A 21,065-nucleotide genomic window follows, 5' to 3' on the forward strand; every position below is an offset into this window, starting at 1 on the left:
GTGTAGCCATGAGCAGCCATGGTGCAATTACTCCTCCCAGTGTAGATCTGCCGAGAGTGGCCTGTTTCAGATTGCAGAAAGAAGGGTGTTTTTTTCTGGTTCTGAGAAGATTTCAAAGTCTTCTCTTATCAGCTCCCTTCACTGGTGTGAACCAGTTGAGAGCGGCTTCTCTGCTGTTTTTAATTATTTTTTCTCCATTATTCCAGCCCCACACAAAACACAGGTTATAACCGTGAGTCTCAAAGCATCCGGGTAGGCAGCATTTCAGAGCTTAGAAAGACACTTTTTGCCAACGTCTGCTCCATGTGATGGTTGGATCCACAGTAATTTAAGGCTCCTAAGCCTGGCTTATGCAGTGCCAAGGCTGGGATTTTTTTTTTTTTTCTTTTCTCCTTTTTGCTCTCTACAACGCCGCCTGGGAACACAGCCTGACACTCTACCCATGACCTGACTCTCTGGCTAAGAATAGCAGTGGCAGTGCAACTTGGGTTCAGTCTCGCTGGAGACATGCTGCAGCTGGGAAACAGGGAGGTCAGACAGCCCACGCTCACAAAACCAAACGCATAAAAGGAGCACAGAGGATTTTGGATGCTTACCTCCATTTAGGACTCCAGAACAAGGGTGTTCAGGTGCTCAGTGAACCAAGATATGAGTTGTTTGCTCAGAACATTGAACTGGGCAGGAAGTTGACATATGGAAGCTCATCTGCTGGGCTGAACAGGATTTTTCCCAGAGGGTCCTGTATCCCTATGACCCAGGCCACCAAAAATCATGCAGGACTGGGGAAGGCAAACAGTGCTGATTAGCATCTCCTGAGTCCCGCTTGAGACAATGTCAGTAGGGGCTCTCAAAGAAATCCTACTCAGCAAAGCGAATATATGAGCTTAGCACATGGTAGCCAATCTGTCACAGCTCATCCTGTATAGCCAGTGCCACAGTGATGCTGCATCTTCAGCATGAGTGAGCAAGAGGTCTGACTCTGAGCACATGCTAGAACTGACTTTGCTCCCGTCCTCACCCCTTCGTAGCAGCATGCACAGGCTGCATTCACACTTTCATTTTGTAGGGCAGATGTGCTTTCAGGGTAACATAAATACCAGTCCTGCTCTGTAGTTTTAAGACAGGAGCTAAAGCACTAATAACAGCAACTGTTAGGCTAATGGATGTCATAATACTTACTGTGGCTGGGTACAGATAAAGATAAGAACCTGTTTAAATAGCACATCTCCAGCTTGACTGTGCCCTCTGCCCTGCTGTGCCACAGCACGTTGCTGCTTTCCACACCAGCACAGAGCCATACGGACAGGTGAATCTACATTCACCCTGGCAGAGGGGAGCCTTTTTTGAAAGAATACGACAACATTCCTGTCCTCTTTCCCAGCCAAATCTAAACCAGATGGGGAAGGGAGCTATATGGCTAGGAATCAGAGATGTTTGGAGGACCTGGTGCTCAGCCCTTGCTCCCAAGAGCAGCCGTACTCCACGTGATCTGTGTGGCTTCCCCTTCACCCCCTGTCTCAGACAGAGGTGAGGGGTAGTTGGCCTGGCATCGTGTTGGCTGGAGAAGGGCTGTTCACACAGGTCAGGGATGCCAGCAGTGGGCTATGGCCTGAGAAGCAGCAGGTAGACTTAAGAGGAAAACCCCTTGAGGTGTCAGGGCAGTAATTCTAATGGTAATTTTGAACTGTTTTTGTCTGTCTAACATTCCTTTTTAATCCCCATCCTGCCTGCCCCTTCCTTATGTAGGGTTACTTTAGTGATCCTTGGAATGTTTTTGACTTCCTCATCGTAATTGGCAGCATTATAGACGTCATTCTCAGTGAAACTAATGTGAGTATTACTCTACCCTCCCCAGGATACCACCACCTCCTCCTCCTCTGCTGTTCCTTCTCTCTTTCTCTCTTTCTCTTTTTTTTTTTTCTGATTTTTTTTTCCCTCTAGTCATGCTTTTATTGAACTTGCCGTCGTCCTTCTCCTTCTCCCAGGGAAAAAAAAAGGAGGGGGGGAACACCTCCTTCTTTTTCACTTGTCATAGCTCGCCCCAAGGCTGTGACTGGTGAAAGCGCACAGAGTTTGGGGTGTGTGTGCTTTTTTTTCCCTCCAAAAGGTAGACATGCTTGAGTGTAAGTTTCTGACTAACCAGGCTTTTGTTGATACCCTACAACATGTGAAACGTTACAGAGGTTTGAGCAATCAATACTGTAGAGTGGTAAGAGACTATTTAATATGCCCACGTAACCTCTTTCTTTTCTTATTTTTTTCCTCTTCTCTCCCTCTTTCATGCTTTGTTTTGTTTTGTTTTGTTTTTATTTTATTTTACCTTTTCCTTTTTTTCCCTCTTTTCTCCCTCTCCCTTTGTCTTTCTCCCTCTCTCTCTCTCTCTCTCCCTCTCTCTTTCTTTCACTCTTTCTCTCTCTTCCTTTCTCTCTCTTTCTCTTTCCTTGGCTTCTCTGCCACATGCAGCACTATTTCTGTGATGCATGGAATACATTTGACGCCTTGATTGTTGTGGGTAGCATTGTTGATATAGCAATCACCGAGGTGAACGTAAGTAGCTGGCGTCTGTCCATGATCGTGCCTGCTCTAACATTCATTTGTCTTTCCCGGGTTCTTTATTTTTCCTCCCCCTCCCCTCTTTCTTTTGAGTTTGTTTTCAGAGTTTTTTCCTTATTTTTTAAGCTCTCTTTTTTGTTTTGTTTTGGTTTTATTCCTTTGTTTTCTGGAACGACTTAAAGGACTGTTGCATCATTTTCTTCCCTTCATAATCCGCCTGGCATGAATTAAACTGTATAGCAGGAAAAGTGATGGGAAATGTGGAGTGTAAGTGAAAAAGCTATTTGTGCCATGGGAAGCTGCTAGAAAAGTCCCAGGCCAGCACTTTGGTCTACCCGGTGTTATGCTTTCCTTCCCATGGCGGCTCGGTACCCTCCACCCCACAGAGATCTAAAGGTCAGTTCTTTCGAGGTGGAACTACGGGAACCAAACCAAGAATCCTCCTGGTGCCTCCTCACCCAGGCTTCCTCCAAAGGAAATAAAGACCAAACCATCTCTGTTTAGAGGAACAGGCACCTCGTACTTAGTTTGCAATTTGAAAGGAATAATAAATAAAGACAAGGTAGATAAATTAAAAACAGAACACAAAGCCCTAAGAAATACAATGCACCATGTTTCAGCCCAGTTCGGTTTGCTTCATCTCACAAACACTACCAGAACAATTGACACTGATTGGCCCCACCAGTGTCCTGCTCAGCAGACAGGTGAAGGATTGAGAAAGCCATGGAGACTGAAATGAACAGCTGGTGTTCAAGGGAATAAATCACATCAGGCAAGCTTTTTCCTCTCTCTTTGGAGGTGGATGTATATAGAATTACTGAGTAAACGGACAAAGGACAGGCAGGAAGCACACTGATTCCTGAAATAAAGGCTACAAAGGAACCACTGACCACAGACTAAAATTTTACTAGAAAATCCAGCTTAGCAAGGCCAGGAATGTAGCAAGAACAAAAGAAAATTGCTGTAAGGATGTTAATGAAGAGCAAACCCATCATGAATTTGCAGAGTGATGTGGCTGTTGAATACATATTCAGGCTGGGAATTGTTGAATACTGGATAGGCAATCCATTGCAAGCAGAAAAGTGACAGCAGTTTTCACTCAGTGCTGTCTTTAGGAGAAAATGTAAACAGAAATTTGAAAGAAAATCACAATCCAAACAAACTGTTGGCATATCTTGATTCTACTTTAACTTCTGCTTAACTTTTTTTTTTTTTTTAATTTTGAAATGAAGAAATTTACCCAAATTCTGATACTTTGATTCAAAGTGGATGAATGAAATATTCGATTTGACACAAGTCTATTTTCCTTGTCTTTTAAGAAGCTGTTCACGCGTCTTTAATATGCCCTGCTTTCTATTCTAATTTTACCCGGAATTCTGGAAACAATTTTGAGTACCCTTTTGCTAGAGAGAGATTAGGATTGGATTGAGTTTATAGAGGGAAATTATAGTAATCGGCAGGTTGGAGTTGATAATTGTAAAGAGTAACATGAAAGTCTTTTTGCGTCGCACTTGTCACAAGAAAACTAAACAGGGAACCTGATAGTATACTTCAGATTGTGAAAATACTCAGTTCTCATCCACAGAGGCAGAACTGTACATGGTGAGGAAATAATCACAGAGATTATAAAGAGATTAATTCTGCTAAATATCACCAAAAGTTTCCTGACTGTTACATTTGAGTTTGTAGAAAAGCCTTCCAAGTAGAAAGGAGAGAAATCCTTTTGTTTTGCCAAATACATGGGGACCTATCCTGGTGTATTACAGAAACCCTGCGATGTTAGGAAAATCTAATGGATCCTTTTAATGAAATTCAGTTATTTCCTACAAATGAAAGAACTTTTAACGTAATGGTATAAAACATTTTGATGTACATCCCATTATACTTCAGTGATCTGAGAGGAAGACATAGTCACCCAGGCTTCCTCCTACAGTTAGTGGTCAGAAGGACACCTCTCCCCAGGCCAACGGTTCCTCCCATAAGTATTTCTGACTAGGGAAATGAATGGCTCTGTGGAGATGCCTACCCAGTGATGGAGTGTCTAGGTTTGTCATGTTTGTCTAGACAGCCAGGTCTCAGACACCAACAGTAAGCAGGATAAGTCGCATTCATGCTCGGCATGCTGTCAAGGTCACACTACTGCTAATTGGGCTACATCCAGATCTTCAGTCTCCAGGGCTATCCACACTGGTGTGTTTAATTACCACAGACAAGGTTTCCCACTCTTCCATTCCTTGTCTAAATGCAAGTTCATGCCTTACTACAGAAGTCTGTGAGGAAGGAGGATATGCCTTTGTTCAAACACCCATTGCCTGTCTTAGTTGAGGAGGCAGCAGGAGAGGCCCTGACACTTTTAATACGGGTTACAAACAGCATTTCATGATGGTCCCTGTGTTTCCTCTAAAGAATCCTTTCCTTCTATACAGTTTTTACAGATTTCTGCACACGTCTTTTTGTTACCTGGCATGTTTAAATCTTCTCTTTTTATCTAGGCAAATCCTTTGCTACTAGTTTCTGACGTTTGTCACTAAAAACTTGCACAATCTTCTGATGCACTGATAAATGAGCAGCAGCTATGGATGGAGTTTGTTCTGAAATGTTTTGAAATCCCTTTGCACTTATAACCCTTATTGAATAAGAGAATGTATTGTATGTTGGTTTGTCCTGTCAGATTCCCTTCCTGCTAGCAGCACTTGATATGTTACATCTGTGGCAGATGGGCTTTGGAAGTAGGAGCCCATCTTGGATGGACAGTTGTCATCTTCCCAAGCAGAGCGAGGCAGTTTATCAGATACACTTCTCCCATTCTCCTCTGGAGCTTGTTGCTTTCCTGCTCTTCGTGGGTTTGAGCAAACCCTGCCTTGTGTTTCTGTACACTGTCTTGTCTTGTTCCAGCTAGACCTGGAGTCTGAAAAAGAAAAAAAACTGTCAACAAACTCCACTAATTGGAGAAGTTAGTCTGGTCAGGTGCAGGTAAGATGTTTTTGCCCAAGGTATTAGAAGCTGATGGACAACTGTGGTAGAATCTTTGGAGTTGCTGCTCTTGGAGCTGAGGGACAGTTTTCACTGCAGTTGGTCAGGGAAGGCAGAGAGGCCTGGCACGGGTTGGTCTGACATGAGGCCATAGGTGTGTAAACCTCAGACCCTTTGAGGTTCCCCAGAAGTCTACAGCCAGAGAAGGCATGCCCAGCAGGGGCTGAGCTGTGATAGCTGTAGTTGTGGTGAGAGCCCTGTCTGGCAGCACCGTGGCATGCGTGTAGGTATGTGCTTGCTTAGGTTGAGCAGTTCTCCTTGCTCTGTTTATTCCTTTTGACAATTATTTTTGTTTCTTGAAAAGGAATTCCCCAGACCAAAACCTTCGTTAAGATATATGTGAGTGTGCATGTGTGGGTCTTTGTGTCTGTACTCCATTGATTGTAGTATATGTTCCTGAATGTGTTCGGATACCTGTATTTGGGTTACAAATCCATAGGAGAGTGCACAGACATGAATCCGTGTGTGTGGGAAAGAGAGTGCGTATGCAAGTAATACGTATTTGTGCTGTGGGTGACTGCTGATGGAGAGATGTGAGTTGTTTATATATAACTGAGTATGTGAATTTGTTTTCTGAGCCATCGTGGCTGCCCTAATGTGCAAGTTTGATTTGCTCATGGGTGGGTGTTTCTGGCTGAAGGGCTATAGCTGTATGCAGGCATGTTCATCTGCATGCCTGTGGGTGAGTGTAGACTTGCATGTCAAACTCAGCATATGTTTGTTGGCATGGCTGTGTATTCACACACAGTGAGAAGGCATGTGCTCATCAGGCAGGCCCCTAGTTTGACTTCAGCATTCCCATGTCCTTCAGGATGCCCCCACTTAAAACACCTCCATCATAAGGAAATATGTCAAGTGGTAAGTCCAATTGCATCACATTAGGCCCCCTTGCATACTGTAACTTGGGAACACCTCCCAGGTCCCCTCAGCTAGTCCCATAAAACGTACAGAGATGCATTTCACACCACTGATAATGTGGAAAGCATGTCTGGTGGATATCAAAGCTCCTTAAGTAACTAAAGTGTGCTGGGAGAGGTTCAAATCTGAATCATAGAATCATGGAATGGCTTGGGTTGAAAGAGACCTCAAGGATCATCAAGTTCCAACCCCCCTGCTGCAGGCAGGGCTGCCAACCTCCATATCTAATAATAGACCAGGTTGCCCAGGGCCCCATCCAACCTGGCCTTGAATACCTCCAGGGACGGGACATCCACAGCCTTTCTGGGCAGGCTGTTTCAGCACCTCACCACTCTCTTGGTAAAGAACTTCCCCCGATACCCAACCTAAATCTTCCATTAGAAAAAAAAAAAAAAAAAGGATTTCATAGAAACATAGCATCATTAACGTTGGAAAGAGCAATAAGATCATCCAGTCCAACCATGGCACATCTGCCATGCTTTGATTCTATCTAAGTGCTAAGACCAACCATGATGTTTGGGGAGTAAAATGAAAGATGATATAGTATATGGGGCAGTAATACCTAGGCAGTAGGGCCTGCAAGTCATATTCCTTGGGCCCTGCCTAGGTCATTCTACCTCAGCCTCTCTATCAGCAAATTTGAAATTGTCTTCATCCCCTAAGTTATGAAAGCATTATCACCAGTGTTTACAAAACACTCTGGAAGAAGACATTACAGTGATAAAAAACGATTACTATCTATTGTAACAACAACAGGAATGAAAATATTACAGGAGTTGAATAAAAGCTAGCAGATTTGGAATGTATCATCCCAGAAGTAGCTCCAGGCAGAGGCTTGCATTTCTTTCCTTTCTACATCAGTAAACACAGCCCAGAGTTCAGTGCTGTGCAGCTGACTGACAGCCTGCTGTCACCTCCTCCAGGCACAGAAGGTTTCTCATTACAATTTGTTGTGCTGTATCAGAGGGGGAAATCAAGTTTGATTTATGCTTTGTACTGCAGTGCCCTAAGTGATGGAAGAAAAACAGCCAGGCCCTGAAAAAGCTACTAATGCGATGTCCTACCTCTCAGCTGGAGAGAGAAGACAACACCTTCCTAGTCCATAGGGCCCTTTCTCCTTCATCCTTTCCCCTGCCAGTGTCAGACCAAAGACTGGCTGTGACTGAGTGCTTGCCACCTACGTGATGCTGATGGCTGAGCTGAATGGGCTCCTGTGGCCAGTTGGTCCATCCAGCTGCAGCGGGTGCTCACAGCTGCAGAGGTGTGAGTTACAGAGGCATGGTCAGATGAGAGCATGCATGTCTCTAGAGTGCAAGTGTAGCTATCAGTGGCCGTGGGGATGTCGTGTGTTTGAGTCTGTCTGTCTGTCTTGAAAGGATGCTGGGGAGGGAAGGACGTGCAGGTACATCTGTGTGTGTCAGCCACATCTGGGAGTGCATGAGGATGACTGAGTCAAAGTATCCGGACTGTACACATCCCACCTGTGCTGCTCAGTGACCGTGAAAGCACCTGTGTCTCTGAGTGTGCCTGTGGATGCTGAGGGATGTACAGAGGAGGAGGTATGTGAGGCAGGTATCCACTGTGATCCGGCAGATATGACAAGTCAGGGAGTGTGCACAGATACAAGATGGAAAGTACCAGGGACAAGGAATTTCTGACTTGTGGCTTATGTGACATAATGGAGGCAGTACAAGTTTTCTTAAGAGTGAGCATTTTGACAGGTCTGAGAGTTGATGGAAACGTTTTTGGTTTTGGTTTGATTTGTAGTTGTTTTTTTAAATGGGAGAGATGACAGGAGGAGAGAACAGGAAGGGACAGTGTGGTGTGTGATCTTATCCATGGTGGCATCTGGGAGGCACAGAATCGTAGAATGTCTTGGGTTGGAAGGGACCTTAAAGGTCATCTAGTTCCAGCCCTAGTGCTGTACCTAGGGGTCTCAAGAAATGACTACCCTATGACGAAGGTTAGAGAAACCCCAAAGCCATCTTGCTGCATTCGTTCCTCTGGAAAATTCTGGATAGGTCTGTTGTGCCCAGACCTGCTGGGTGTGGTTAGCTATTTGTCTGCAAGGTTCAGGAGGGCTGAGCACATTACATGAGGCATTTCTGAAGAGGTTTCCAAATAATGATAAGAAGTCATCTGAAGGTTGCAGCTGTGTTGAGTTCTGAGGACAGGCGCAGTAAGGGAGATACCAAGGTGTTCAGATCCCAAGAGTACTTGGACATCTGTGCACTGATTTCCCCTTTAGTCTCTTTTATTTCTGAATAAAGCAGCTCAGGCTTAAACCAGACGCATGGAGGCTTTCCTTACAGTCATCCTGCTTTTGGTGTCAAGAGGCTTCATTTGATTTGTCATGGGCTCCCGCTCCCATTCTTTGGAATACCTGACAGCCTATACTCAAGTCTCCCTCTCACCTCCTCCTGCACTCTTCCCTTTTAACCCGCCCCTTCCTTTCTTCCTTTTCTCCCTCGCTTTCCTCTCCCTCGTCTCCAGCCACAGTAAACCTCACGAGTTCATTTTCACCCTCAATCAATGTGTCTGAAGGCAGAGAACCCGTGGCTCTAATCCTGCAACCCTTACCCAGGCAGAACAGCCCTGGGGCATTCTGTCTTTGCAAGGGCCAGAGCAGGCAGCCCCACTGACACAACCCTGTACACACACACACCCCGCAATGGGAGCAAGGATCGGTGGAAGGACGACATACATCTAGCCTGCACCTCAGTTGGGACTGGCACTCATCTCTGTCGCTGCGTCTGTCTGTCTGTCTCTCTGTCTCTGCCTGTCTGGTTCTCTTTGCTTCCACGCCCTTTGCTGCTCAGATTTTGGCCATCAGCTGCCACCAGACACAAACCTTTGTGGTTCCTAGAACTTACAAGTTTGTCTGCCCAACCCTCCAGGAAAAGGCAGAAAAGACCTCCTTCACCCTCCCCTCTCTCCTCAAATGCCACCCGAATAGCAGAGGCCTCCAAATGACGTAGCAAAGGGCTGGAGAAGCACAGCGGCTTCTTTTGACATCTGTGTTGTCATACCCCTACTGCTGCCATCCTAGAAGTTGTATGTAGTCCTGAGCTCTCCCTGTGTGCGTGTCTATGTATGTATATGTGACTTGTTTTCTTTTTGGAAAACCACTGATAAAATTGTTGGGGGGAGGGGGGTATCGATTTTGCCTTTTTTAATGCCTGGTAGTGTTTTTATCGCTAGAATAACCCAGGTAACACACCACAGCTTCCTAATGCAAGAAGCCACGTTGAAGCATGGTTGTGAGCTGTAGCAGTGGGTATATGGTGCTTTATTTTGCCTTTGGTGATCTTCAGCAAAGCTGCCCTCATCTCTCCCCCAAATTAGGCTCAGATCGATTCAAATTTGACCACCTTCCACATTTAACCAACAATTCTAGCACATGTTGGTGAGAAGGAAGTACGGTAAGACTATCCGAGCACAACCATGTTTGAACAGGGGTGTTTTGGTTTTGTTTGTGTAATTTTTTTTGTCGTGAAGATGGGGCCTCTTCTTTATTTTTTTTCCTCTTTTGGCTTAAAAAAATGTTGGTATTCTGAGTGCATTTTCAGAGTCCGTAATAAGATTTGCCCATTCAAAGGAGTGCTTTTGGTAACGGGACAGATTTTCTGTATAAAAAAAATAATACGTATATATATATACATATATATGAAATATGGGCAAACAGAAAAAAAATGTGGTTTCTTTTTTTTGTTTGTTTTTTTTGCCGAAAAGGGAGTAGTGAATGCCAATGACTCCTTCCTCATTTACCTACTTGAGCTGTTGCTGGTGATTAACAATCTTAGCAATGCACTGTAGGAACAAAGTATATTGTTTCCCCTCTGACAGACTCTCCATACCACCCAGATTTGAGGAAACACCTCAGTATTGCAGTTTCCATAACACTTCTGGTTATACTTGGTTTAAACGTTATTGCAGGTGCATGGCATTATCCAAATGTATTTTAATGGAGGGGAGATTTTGGAGCAGCATAAAAACGAGTTTGTCTTACCGTGTAGATGTAACCACACACATGCTGGTTAATTAAAATATGAGAAACAGAAGATAAAGAACTCAGGAGAACAGATCCCCATAACCTAAATATAAAAAGCATTAAAAAAGGAAGTTAGATAGCCCTGTAGCTGTAAGGCCTGACGTACAATCCTGCCTGGAGTCCTCCTGGGTGAAAACGTTCAGAGTTCACTTCCAAACAATAGGGCGCTGAGTCTCAGGGACTGCACTGAGAAGTGGGTGTTGCTTTTAATTCCTGCTGGCTTTCACCTACCCAACACCTTTGTGCATTTTAAGTCTTTTAGGTAGAGTCACCATTTCGTATTTGACTACAAATTATTGTTACCGCAGCTAATAGTGAGAACACAGAGTACTACAGGCCTTGTCCTGAGCTGGTTCAGTGGTGACATAAGTGTGTGGCATATGTGTTTAAGTACAAAGGGTTCTTTCAAAAGCCACATCCAGATTTTCTGACCGACATTTTTCTTCTCCTTTTTCTGTAGATCACTTTAAGAAAAGCTACAGTATTCTTGTATCAGCAGTTGCAATACAAATACCCTTACATTTTCTTTTTAATGCCAATATGTTTTTCTTCAAAGGTAGTTAAAATGTTCAAGAGAAAAAATAATAAATAACATTAGAACTGCCCCAAGCTGGTTATATTTTCCATTGGTTTCCCAGCCAGGATAAATCATTTCTGTTGGCTAGAAAAAGTTTCTCGTAACTTTCCCTGAACTCCAGTAGGGTATCTTTCTATGAATCCATAGAAAAGCTCCAACTCCTTAAATCATCTCTTAGCAAATTAACATTACTTAGTGATAGCTTCCCAATCACCAAAAACTAGATTTTCAGGAAAGTGCTCAGCTGAGTTCAGATCCAGCTAGCTCTGTCATCTAAGGCTGTTCCTTGAAGCCAGGAAAGATGCTTTCTGGCATTTAATTCTCCTTTCTATAAGACCTATTTTGCCTAGAGCACCCAAGGAATTTTGCAGCACCGCTACTCTGAATATGCAGATTGAAGTAATAAAGGGTGCACAGTTCCCTGTATTTCACTCATTCAGGTACGTTGTAAAAGCTTCTGGTGTTCTTCCAAATTACCAGAGCTTTTCGCATCAGTTCTGCAAGACCTCACTATATGCACCATCTCTTACTATTATGCATAGTTAGAGATCTGCTAACTGGTTCCAGATTGCACAGCCAGTTGCAATGAAAGCAGCAAAGGTGATAGGAGAAAGGAAAGAAATAAAAACACAACTATTTTACATGTCTTCCCCTTTAGCTTTCTCTTCGTCCCTATCTTCTTACCCCTAGCTTCTTCCCCCAAAGTTTGCTAAAATCTTGAGTAGCAGAGATCATGCTTTCCATTCATAGGAGCACTGGGATTAGTTTTCAGCAGGGCAGCAACCTTCACCTACTCTGTCAGTGATTTTCCCTGTCTTTCTTCAGCCAAGATTCCATCAGCACAGGAGAAAGGTTCAACCCTTTGTGGAGCTTTTGTGCCAGACACTGAGCAGCAGTTCAGCATGGCGAAGTGTACCATTCTGCACACCCAAATGTACGGAGCAACAGCAGCTTTAGAAGTTCCCATTATATAAAACCCTCAATGTGTTTTTTGCTGGTAGGCAGGAGAATGTGACCGCCCAGACAGACTTTTAATCAAAGGTAAACACAATTTTACTCTTTCTAATGTAGACAATATAATGTCTATGCAGATTCCACACCACCCTCTCCACCTTCGTAAGTACCAACCAGGCAAACATAAGGGTGTTTTGCTTGTTTTTTAATTTCTCACTAGACAGCTGCTTTTCAAATGTAAGTTCCTTCTCTCGCTGGTCTGTTCTTCATGGGAATTGTCTGGCACAACGTGCCAAGAAAATGACTTCTGCTTGATGTATCTTCCTAGACGTCTGCTCAGTGGGACACTTTCCCAGCTGCATCCAGATGACCTTACTGTAGACACTAGATTGCTTCTTATGGTCAGCTGATTGATAGCCAAGATTGTGGGTCTGGTTCTAATTGCTAGTACAACTGACCATGTTGCAGAACAATGGGACGTCCCAGCTGGTCCCATCCCAGTCTTCTGTCTCAAAATCCACTTTTAAAATGGGAGATGCCTGGCTGCAGCGCAGACTAGGAGAAAATCTGCTTTGCCCAAAGCCACATCGAGTGACTACTTTTCCTAAGCTGGACAGACAGGAAGGCAAAGATGCCTTGGCAGTAAAGAAACACTTGTTAATAGAAAGACAATAAAACAAATTTGTATTTGGAGCTAGGGATTTTGTCTCATCTGTTTGCCCAGTCTTGAGCACAATAGATCACACACAGTGAGAATTATCTTTCATCCAAACTATCCCTACCATTTTTTTTTATTTTTTTACTGACAGATCATCAAATCAATAATCATCTATTCTAGGAAAGAGGTGCAGAGCAAAAAAGTATTGCTCAGTAGTTTTGTAACAGCTAGCTGCAGTCTCCATATGACCAACTCTAACATGCTTCGATAATGCTGGTGATTGGCATTTCCAATCCCAGAATGATTCCTGTATTAACAGACAGAGACGGAGTGTGCGTCAGAAAGCACTTCTTTTCTAGGAAACTTCATGTTGTGCATCAACATTAAATAACTTTCTAATTGAAAAAGCAACGAATTCACGGCCTGCGAATGAAATCCTAACTGCTACAAATCTTAAATGAAAATGGTCCATTGCAAACTCTCTCTTTTGGGCTGCTGGTGTCTCTGGCTAGCCTCTCTTGAGCAAAGATCCATTATTTAAAAGTAACAGGGTCTGCTCTTTCATCTGTACTCGCTGTCGCTTGCAAAGCGAAGTCCTTTTGCATTTGAAGAAAAGCAGGTGGGTTTTCTCCTGGTGTCAATGAGATGTGCGGTTTCTTTCACCTTCATCAAAGCATAACTTGGTTAATTCATCTTCACCCTGCCCAAGAGCCTTTGGGCTTGCCAAAGGAAGGATCCTGGCAACAATGCAGAGTCTTTGAGCTGGTAGGCTGCCTGCCTTCCTCTTTGGGAAAACATGATCTAGTCTCACTTTGGTTCCCTTTGTGCCTGGAAGAGTTGCCAGACTAAAGACTGGATTTTACTGCAAACCACAGGCCTGCTTCTGACCTTAAACACCACTGGTGTAATTCTCCATTAGTTGCACAGGAGTTGCAAAGATGCACCATACTGGATTCACTGCATCTCACTAAACCATTCATATTGAACTCACAGCAAACCTCTGCACAGATGGAGCCCTACAAAATCCAGAAGTCTCCTCCTTTCTGCCATATGCACGCGAGGCTGCCCAGAGAAACCCCAATGGCACCAACGTGCAGAGGGTACCAAGTTTCAATCTGTTCTTTGTTATTTCTTCTTCTTTGTCCTCTTCCCACACCATGCAATCTTATCAGGTAATTAATAAATAATTAACAAGTAGCTGTAGAAGAAGGGGCTTAAATGTTGAGCACACTGAAGACAAGTATAGCCATGACAGAGATTGGACTTGCTTCTAGGAATCTGCTTAGTTTATGAAATCAGCAGCCTCCAGGTAATGTGAAGCCAGGGGATGATACACATCCTCTCAGTGCAGTGAAGTATTACAAGATATTGGAGACAAGGAAAGCTCCTCAGGAAACTCATCTTAGAGAGGAGCTTTACTGCTATTACCCTTTCCAAGACAGGCTGCAGGATGGCGTGAGGAATGGAAAAGGCTGCACCTTGTACAGCACACAGCAGCATCGCTTTAAAGTAACCAATACTGAGATTAATGTTTTGAACAGCCTCTTTCTTTTTCATTTCAAGATGAAAATTACACAATTACAGAACGGTTTAGGTTGGAAGGGACCTCAAAGCCCACCCAGACGTGGGCTGCCACACAGCAGCTCAGGCTGCCAAGGGCCCCACCCAACCTGGCCCTGAAAAGTCCAGGGATGGGGCACCCACAGCTTCTCTGGGCAGCCTGTGCCAGGGCCTCACTGCCCTTTGAGTAAAGAACTTCCTCCTAATATCTAATCCAAATCTCCCCTCTTTTAGCTTAAAACCATTCTCCTTTGTCTTATCAGTGGTATGGTCTTAGTAAACAAGAACCTTAGCAGACAAGTCATGTCAGAGGCTAGCTCTCTATTTGCAGCCCTCTAAAGCGGCTGTGCTTTCAAAGTACTACTGAAAATAAGAAGCCAAGATGATGAATCTATTTAGGTGTTTGGAATGGGAGAACCTGGAGCTGAAAACAGTCTTCAGGAATGAGTCAAAACCAGAACCAGGATGTGCTCCATTTGGAATACCAGTCTCACCTCACGGATTTCCCTCACTCCCTCCCAGACAGTAGAAGAAAAGAAGAAAAGAGAGAAAGAAGAATGACCAATGTAAGAGACAATGTAAATCTTCCTGAAGAGCTGGAGGAAAAGAAGTCTGCCCTTTCCATCAGAATGCTAAATACACTTCTGAATTTGGTGCTTAAAAACGATGTTAAGTTTTGATGTAGGAAAGATAGCGAGACCTGCTGGACTACTTAGAAACAGCAATGAGGAGAAAATTGGCATGGATGGTAACAGAGCAGAGGAAAGCTGGAGACCTGGGAACTCTGTGTTCTGATTTCTTGTCTGTTCCAGTCTTGCTCAGTGGCCAGGACTGCTCCCGGGGTCATCAGTCTACTCTGGGCTGGGATTGCTTCATTACCTCCTGTTGGAATGTTTGTCCTGTGAACCAGGAATGGGGCAAGTGAGAAGGGAACTGGAATGGAAAAAGTCCACTCTGTCAAATATGGAATCTGGCAGAGGTGTTCAAATCAGTTAAAACCTCTCCTCGGCTGATATTCAGAGTACAAGATCTTTTAAATTACTCCACCTTTAAAACTATAAGTTTTTGCACACAAGTGGCCTTTCAACATTTATTTTCATGACTCGGTTTATCTTCAGAGCCTTCATATCTAGTTGTTCTAGGGCTTTGTTTGTCTACCTGTACCACAAAATACAATTAACAAAACATAGGCAAGCTGCACCTGCTTCTTCAAGTCAGACCTGTACTTGTACCTGAAGATGAGTGCTGCATCTCTGAGTGTTTAATATCTCCTTGTTTCATAGGAACACCCCAAGTCTGATTACCATAAAACTTGAACTCATCATTTACCCAGAGCTAATGAGAAGGATTATTATAACATCCTGAAAATTATGAACAATTTGCATGGATATACTTTACCAATTGTTCTGCCTTTCCTCTGAAAGTCTTGAAAAACAACAGAGCTTTCAGCTGTATATAAAGGGATTCTTTCATTAGCTGCCCAGTAATTGTCAATCTAAGGTAATTTGCATAACCAAATTAGAGCAATTGACTTCCCTTATATTTACCTTAAGCGCTTGAAACAGTAAGATAACTGTCTCACAATTTCATGGATATATATATATATATGAAATTAATTAATAACCTATTCAAATTGGTATGATTTGCATATTTGAAGCTAATTAGTAAAGCAAGCTCTAGAATTTCAAAATCTTAGAATACATAGGAAATAAAGGGGAAAAAACAGCTGGAAAATGCCCTAGATGTAAAAGTTACCTTGACACTATTAACTGGTTTTGGAATAGACTTTTGTTCATACAGAGATGCTAATATATACCCTGGGATCTGAGATCATATGGAATCTATGTGATACATAAATATATATATCTTGCATGTGTATGTGCTAGCATTGCGCGTAAATTGGCCCACATAGTAAGTGCTGGTAGAAAGGTAATGGCAGCTCCTCGTATTGCACTAAAGGAAAATGTAGCTCCCCAGGGCAGGAGATCTTCTGCAGGGCTGCTGGAGGATTAGCCTGTTACATCGCTCTTCCCAAGGAAATCAGCAAGGTGCTCACCATTTGCCCCAGTAAAAGCAGCATCATATGCACTGATTCCCTGTTTTCCTGTAGGATGGTGCTCTTTTCTAACAGATGCTGAAATCACACCTCAACGTATGGAAATGATCCCAAAAATCTCCACTGCTTCACCCAAATTACGGCTCTGTAGAGGTTTGATGTTTTTCATTCACAAAAGCTCTTTGTAATTCTAATATATTTTTCTATTTTTTTAATTTTAAAATTACAAGGTTTCCAGTAAAGCAACATTCCAACAGAAATAGTTGGGGAAAATGAAAACATTTGCTTCCGTAACTAAAAACAGTTCCGTCCAGGACTGATTTTTTCATAGTTACATAACATCTCTAATTGAAACAATAACTTTACCTGATGTGAAAACTCATACTGGCACGTGCAAGGATAAAATGTCAGATTTTAACCTCACTAACATTTCTGAAATATTTTTTTCAGCACTGCCATGTTTCTGCAGGACGTTTCACTGTCAGTGTCAGTATTCTTCTAATAGAAAATGCTTTTGTAGCAAAGAAAATAACTCTGGCTAGTTTAACTCAAAATATTCCCACAGATTCTCAAAGCAGTGTGCACTTAATAAAAGAATGCAGCATTTGAACAGCTTGCCTGGCTTTAAAAAAAAAAAATCTTTTCCTGCTAATAATTTGATTTCGCTATAAGGTTGTAGGAATTGAGAATTATGCCATCTGCAATCCAGCAGTATTCACTGTCAGAGAAATAGCAGATGCATTTCTGCCAGGTCTTATCAGAACTTCGCAGACTTTGGTGGCAGGTGGATTATCTCTGGAGTATTTGTGATTAAAACCACAAGCAGCAGTGGCAGAGAGATGACTCTGGAGGGGGTTGTGGTAACTCCCCAGTGTAATGGCAGGCTATCACCTGCCAGCAGCCAGGCTGATTTGGAACCCTGACTTTTCCTCTCCCTGCACAAGGACACGTGTTACTCAGCTTCCTCAGGTCTTTAAGCTTTTTGACACTGCAGACACAAGAGAAACTCCAGTGGCATGGCTCTGATCACATTTTCATGGCACTGATGAATTCTAGATCTCTCCGTCTTCTATAGCCTAATAAATTCTCGGTCTTCCTGAAGCTTGTGGCATCTTAGACCATGTCTCAGCTTGTGTGTGACCCACGTGTGAAATAAAAATCTCCAGAACAGTAGTGCTATTGGCTTGCAGCTGCCTTATTTGTGCCCTCTACAGCCAGTCAAGATTAAAGTGGCCAACAAGCTGAAACAATCCCTCTGCTCTTTCTCCCCCTCTGTAGCAACAAAATCAAAGCACTGTTGCCCACCTAGTATCCCTAATGGAACTACTTTTAAGTTAATTCCCTTCTGAATCTTAATTATATTTGTACGGTGAGGTAATTTTCCCAGAATGTCTCTTTCCACCTTCATTTTGTGCCTAAGAATGTCACAGATGCAGTATGGCTGAAGTAGACCGCAGTCTTGGAGGACTTCAAAATACGAACCTTGAGCTCGAGAAGACCAATATTCTAGAACTGCAAATGAATTACACAGCACTGCTGCCAGCTCAGGTGAACTCTGCAGTGCAGATTCTCAGAAGCATCCTTCCTGGAATAAGTAATAAAAAGTGATGATTTATCACCCCCTTCATCATGGGAGAACCAGTGGACAAGTTTCCAGCAGATATGGCATCTTTGTGGGTAACTTTTCATTCTCTGATCATCAGCAGCAATCAAAGAACCAGCGAACGTTCATCACCTGCAACCAACTACTGCAAGAGGTCTCTTAAGAGCTTCATAGACAAGCTATGTTCTCCTCAGTGGAAAAATCCCATTAGTGATTGTTAGTCACAAAAGGTAATATAAGTATCTGACCAATTTGTTTTTGTGAGAAATACCAAGATGCAATCATGTCACGGTGCTAAAGTCTCGGATTTCCTCTCATCTCTTCAAACCTAAGGCTACCAGGCAAAATTAGACTGTGGCCAGTACAGCACTGTGTTAAGTGAGACAGCTCTACCTAACAAAGCACCAATAATGATATGCGTTAAGCTGCTTACTAGTTCTTCCTATCAAGCCAGGCCAAAGTCTGGATTCTGCCTTGCAGAGGACTACGAAACCAGCTTCCTTCCTACAAACAGAACAGAGCTTGCTGGAAAGTAAAATGTTTCACTTGTCAAAGGCAGGGAGAAACTCAGCCTGGACTTCCTAACACAGATCAGAGCTTCAGTGTATCTTACAGTGTAAAAAATGACTACCGTCAACAGTAGCAGTAATGGGAATGCCACCTGCCCATACTGTCATCCCAGCAATAATCAGACTTCTACAAATACTGCAACTTACCTACCCAGCAGTTATGGAGCCTCCTTGGATTTACTGATTCACTACATAATGCATGATCCTAATGGAGTTCCCCTGTTTCTAGGTGCTAATTTCTCTGAATAACCCTTGTAATTGCCAGAAAACCAGCCAAAAATAACCAGGTAGCTGAAACCTCTCAGAGTGGTCCTCTATCTCTAATGTTCCACAAGGACAAGCAGGGATTGATGCCTCTTCTTGGGATTTTTCTACTGAAACTTTCATTTGAATTTATTAGCTTGCCTTATTATTTTCTTCTAAGTCTCTGTGTATCAGAAAATATTCTAAGCCAGGGCTCTTTCAAGGGTCTTCAATACTACCGTGATGGTATAAAGCCTTTAGTCTTTTTGCTCACATTTTGGCTTATGTCTTTACAGCTCTTTAGTGCCAAGTCATCCTCTCTCAAAAACTTTCAGAATTTCAAGATGGGCAGCATTTTGTAGTGCAGCATTGACTGTTATACACTGCCTTTAAAACACTGAGACTGGTTCTCCCAGAATGCAAATTATATCTTCTCCTCGTTTACAAAGCATGTTGGATTCAGCATCTGGAAAACCCCTGAACATAACATTCCTCTTACAAGCAATATTTCCTTAACTTGGTGGCACGATCAGATATGACTCAAATGTGAGTCAGCATGTATGTTCAGGAGACTGTGGCCCACTCCCACCTACCCAGGTGAGCAGTATTGATTAACCAGAGAGCAGGACTGGCAGGAAGACAGAACAGTTACCTTATTCTGAGCTGTGTCCTCTGAGATTTTAAGTATCTCTCTGTTGAGTACACAGGCCTTCCTTCCTGGGAACCTTCTTACCTGGGATCTTGAATCACGATGGGTACAAGCTGTGCCTCTTATTTTTGTGCTCACAGGGGCTTTAAGGATGTATATGGGTGAGCAGCAGCTCAAGCAGTGTTTCCATGTGTGCTCTGACACACATTGAACATGGTTAAGATAATGTACATATGGGCAGTAAAATTCTGAGGAATTTTCCAGACATGTTTCAGGAATCTCTCAGGCTTTATCCTACTGAATCTTTATGTTAACTTCCAGTACCTGCTTCTCTGTTTTTTGACCTCTTCTGCTCCTTGACATCTCTACCTTTTAAATATGTTAGCATAAAGAATAAATTTAAAAAATAATAATAATAAAAGGGATGATCCCAATCAGTTGAGTGCATTCATCCCCATTGAGTGTCTCTACATGGAAGCATCCTGTCTCACACGTATCTCTTGCCCCTCTTAACCTACAGATTCCTTTTTGTATCACTCTTACTGTGTCTCTGGACTTGTTTTGACTTATACTTGAGGTTTCTTTTCTGTGTGATGGAAGTTGCTCAGAACATCGTCTCTTGGCTGATCTCACTGTTACTGTTGTTTCCCTTCCTGATTCAGTTATGTGCATAGTACTTGTCCCCCACATGACAAGAGCAAGGTAGAATAGAGCAAAGTTCCTTTGCAGGTTAGACTTTAAGGAGAGGGAGGGATGGCTTCAAGAGAGCACAGCCAAGGCTGCCTTTTGTTACATGGTGTTGCTTATCCAAAACCTCCTTCAAAGATAATAAACAGCTGAGGATTTGCTGTTATACATTGTTCTGAGATACGCAGAAATGAAATCTTGTCCGCTTCAACTGGGCATTCAACATTGACTTTAATTCCAAGTACCCATCATCGTGTCTCCATCCTTCATTCTCAGGTGCCAGGTGCTTGCCTTTGTCCTTAAATTGGCACGCTCTCGTCATTTGCAAGGTTACAGATTCTCAGACAATCTAGCAATAGCTTTCTGCATTATCATTAGGAATGGCCACACTTTAAAAGTTACAGTAACAGATTCTCAGGTATCCCTGCTCAGGTCCATATGGTGACTCTTTGGCATCCATGGAAAATAGTAGTATTTGTTTCCCCTCTCAAGCTGAAGATTGGTTCTGCCCCTATATACCTAAGCACAAAATACTGTAGAGTACAAGCATACCAAGAGCCTCAGCCCATTTTGCTAGAGTTTGTGCAGGTATCACCTGCCAGCATTAATGGAAACTTTCCTGTGCTGCTTTTGAGTGTTTATTGTAGGTAGAGATACTCTATGTTCCATATTTGACTCCATCTTAAAACATAGGCCGGTTACTTAAGGGAATAAAAGAGAAGTCAAACTCTGCTCCACTATCTTAGTGACAAGGGTACTCAGAGCCCCTGGTTCCTAGTTCTCCAACATGTTGCCAGCTTCCTCTAAGTTGAGCATCCCATATCAACAGTGCCATCTTAGCTTGTTGCAGTCATCTCCTTTTATACAGATTTTTTTACTGTTACATAACTATTTTCCTCGCTTTCTGATGAAGCACTAAAAATATCAGGCTGACAATTAAGGTACATTATTCCA

The 21,065-nt window shown here is 43.0% G+C and overlaps 1 protein-coding gene across 41 annotated transcripts in view; it reads left to right on the forward strand.

Annotated features, from left to right (window-relative positions):
* The window catches only part of CACNA1C (calcium voltage-gated channel subunit alpha1 C), a 472,560-nt gene that overhangs the window by 413,757 nt on the left and 37,738 nt on the right, over nucleotides 1–21,065 (forward strand). For 29 of the 41 annotated variants that reach the window (XM_015286450.4, XM_040651924.2, XM_015286628.4 and 26 more), the window contains one exon: nucleotides 2,464–2,547. The exons of 1 other annotated variant lie outside the window; for it this stretch is intronic. In XM_015286450.4, coding sequence (XP_015141936.1) covers nucleotides 2,464–2,547 — 84 coding nt within the window. Of the gene's footprint in view, nucleotides 1–1,746; nucleotides 1,831–2,463; nucleotides 2,548–21,065 lie in introns of all 41 variants that reach the window. 11 more of the 41 variants (XM_040651842.2, XM_015286591.4, XM_040651948.2 and 8 more) reach the window with 2 other exon arrangements.

Source organism: Gallus gallus, chromosome 1, assembly GCF_016699485.2.
Source record: "Gallus gallus isolate bGalGal1 chromosome 1, bGalGal1.mat.broiler.GRCg7b, whole genome shotgun sequence".
Lineage (NCBI taxonomy): Eukaryota > Metazoa > Chordata > Aves > Galliformes > Phasianidae > Gallus > Gallus gallus.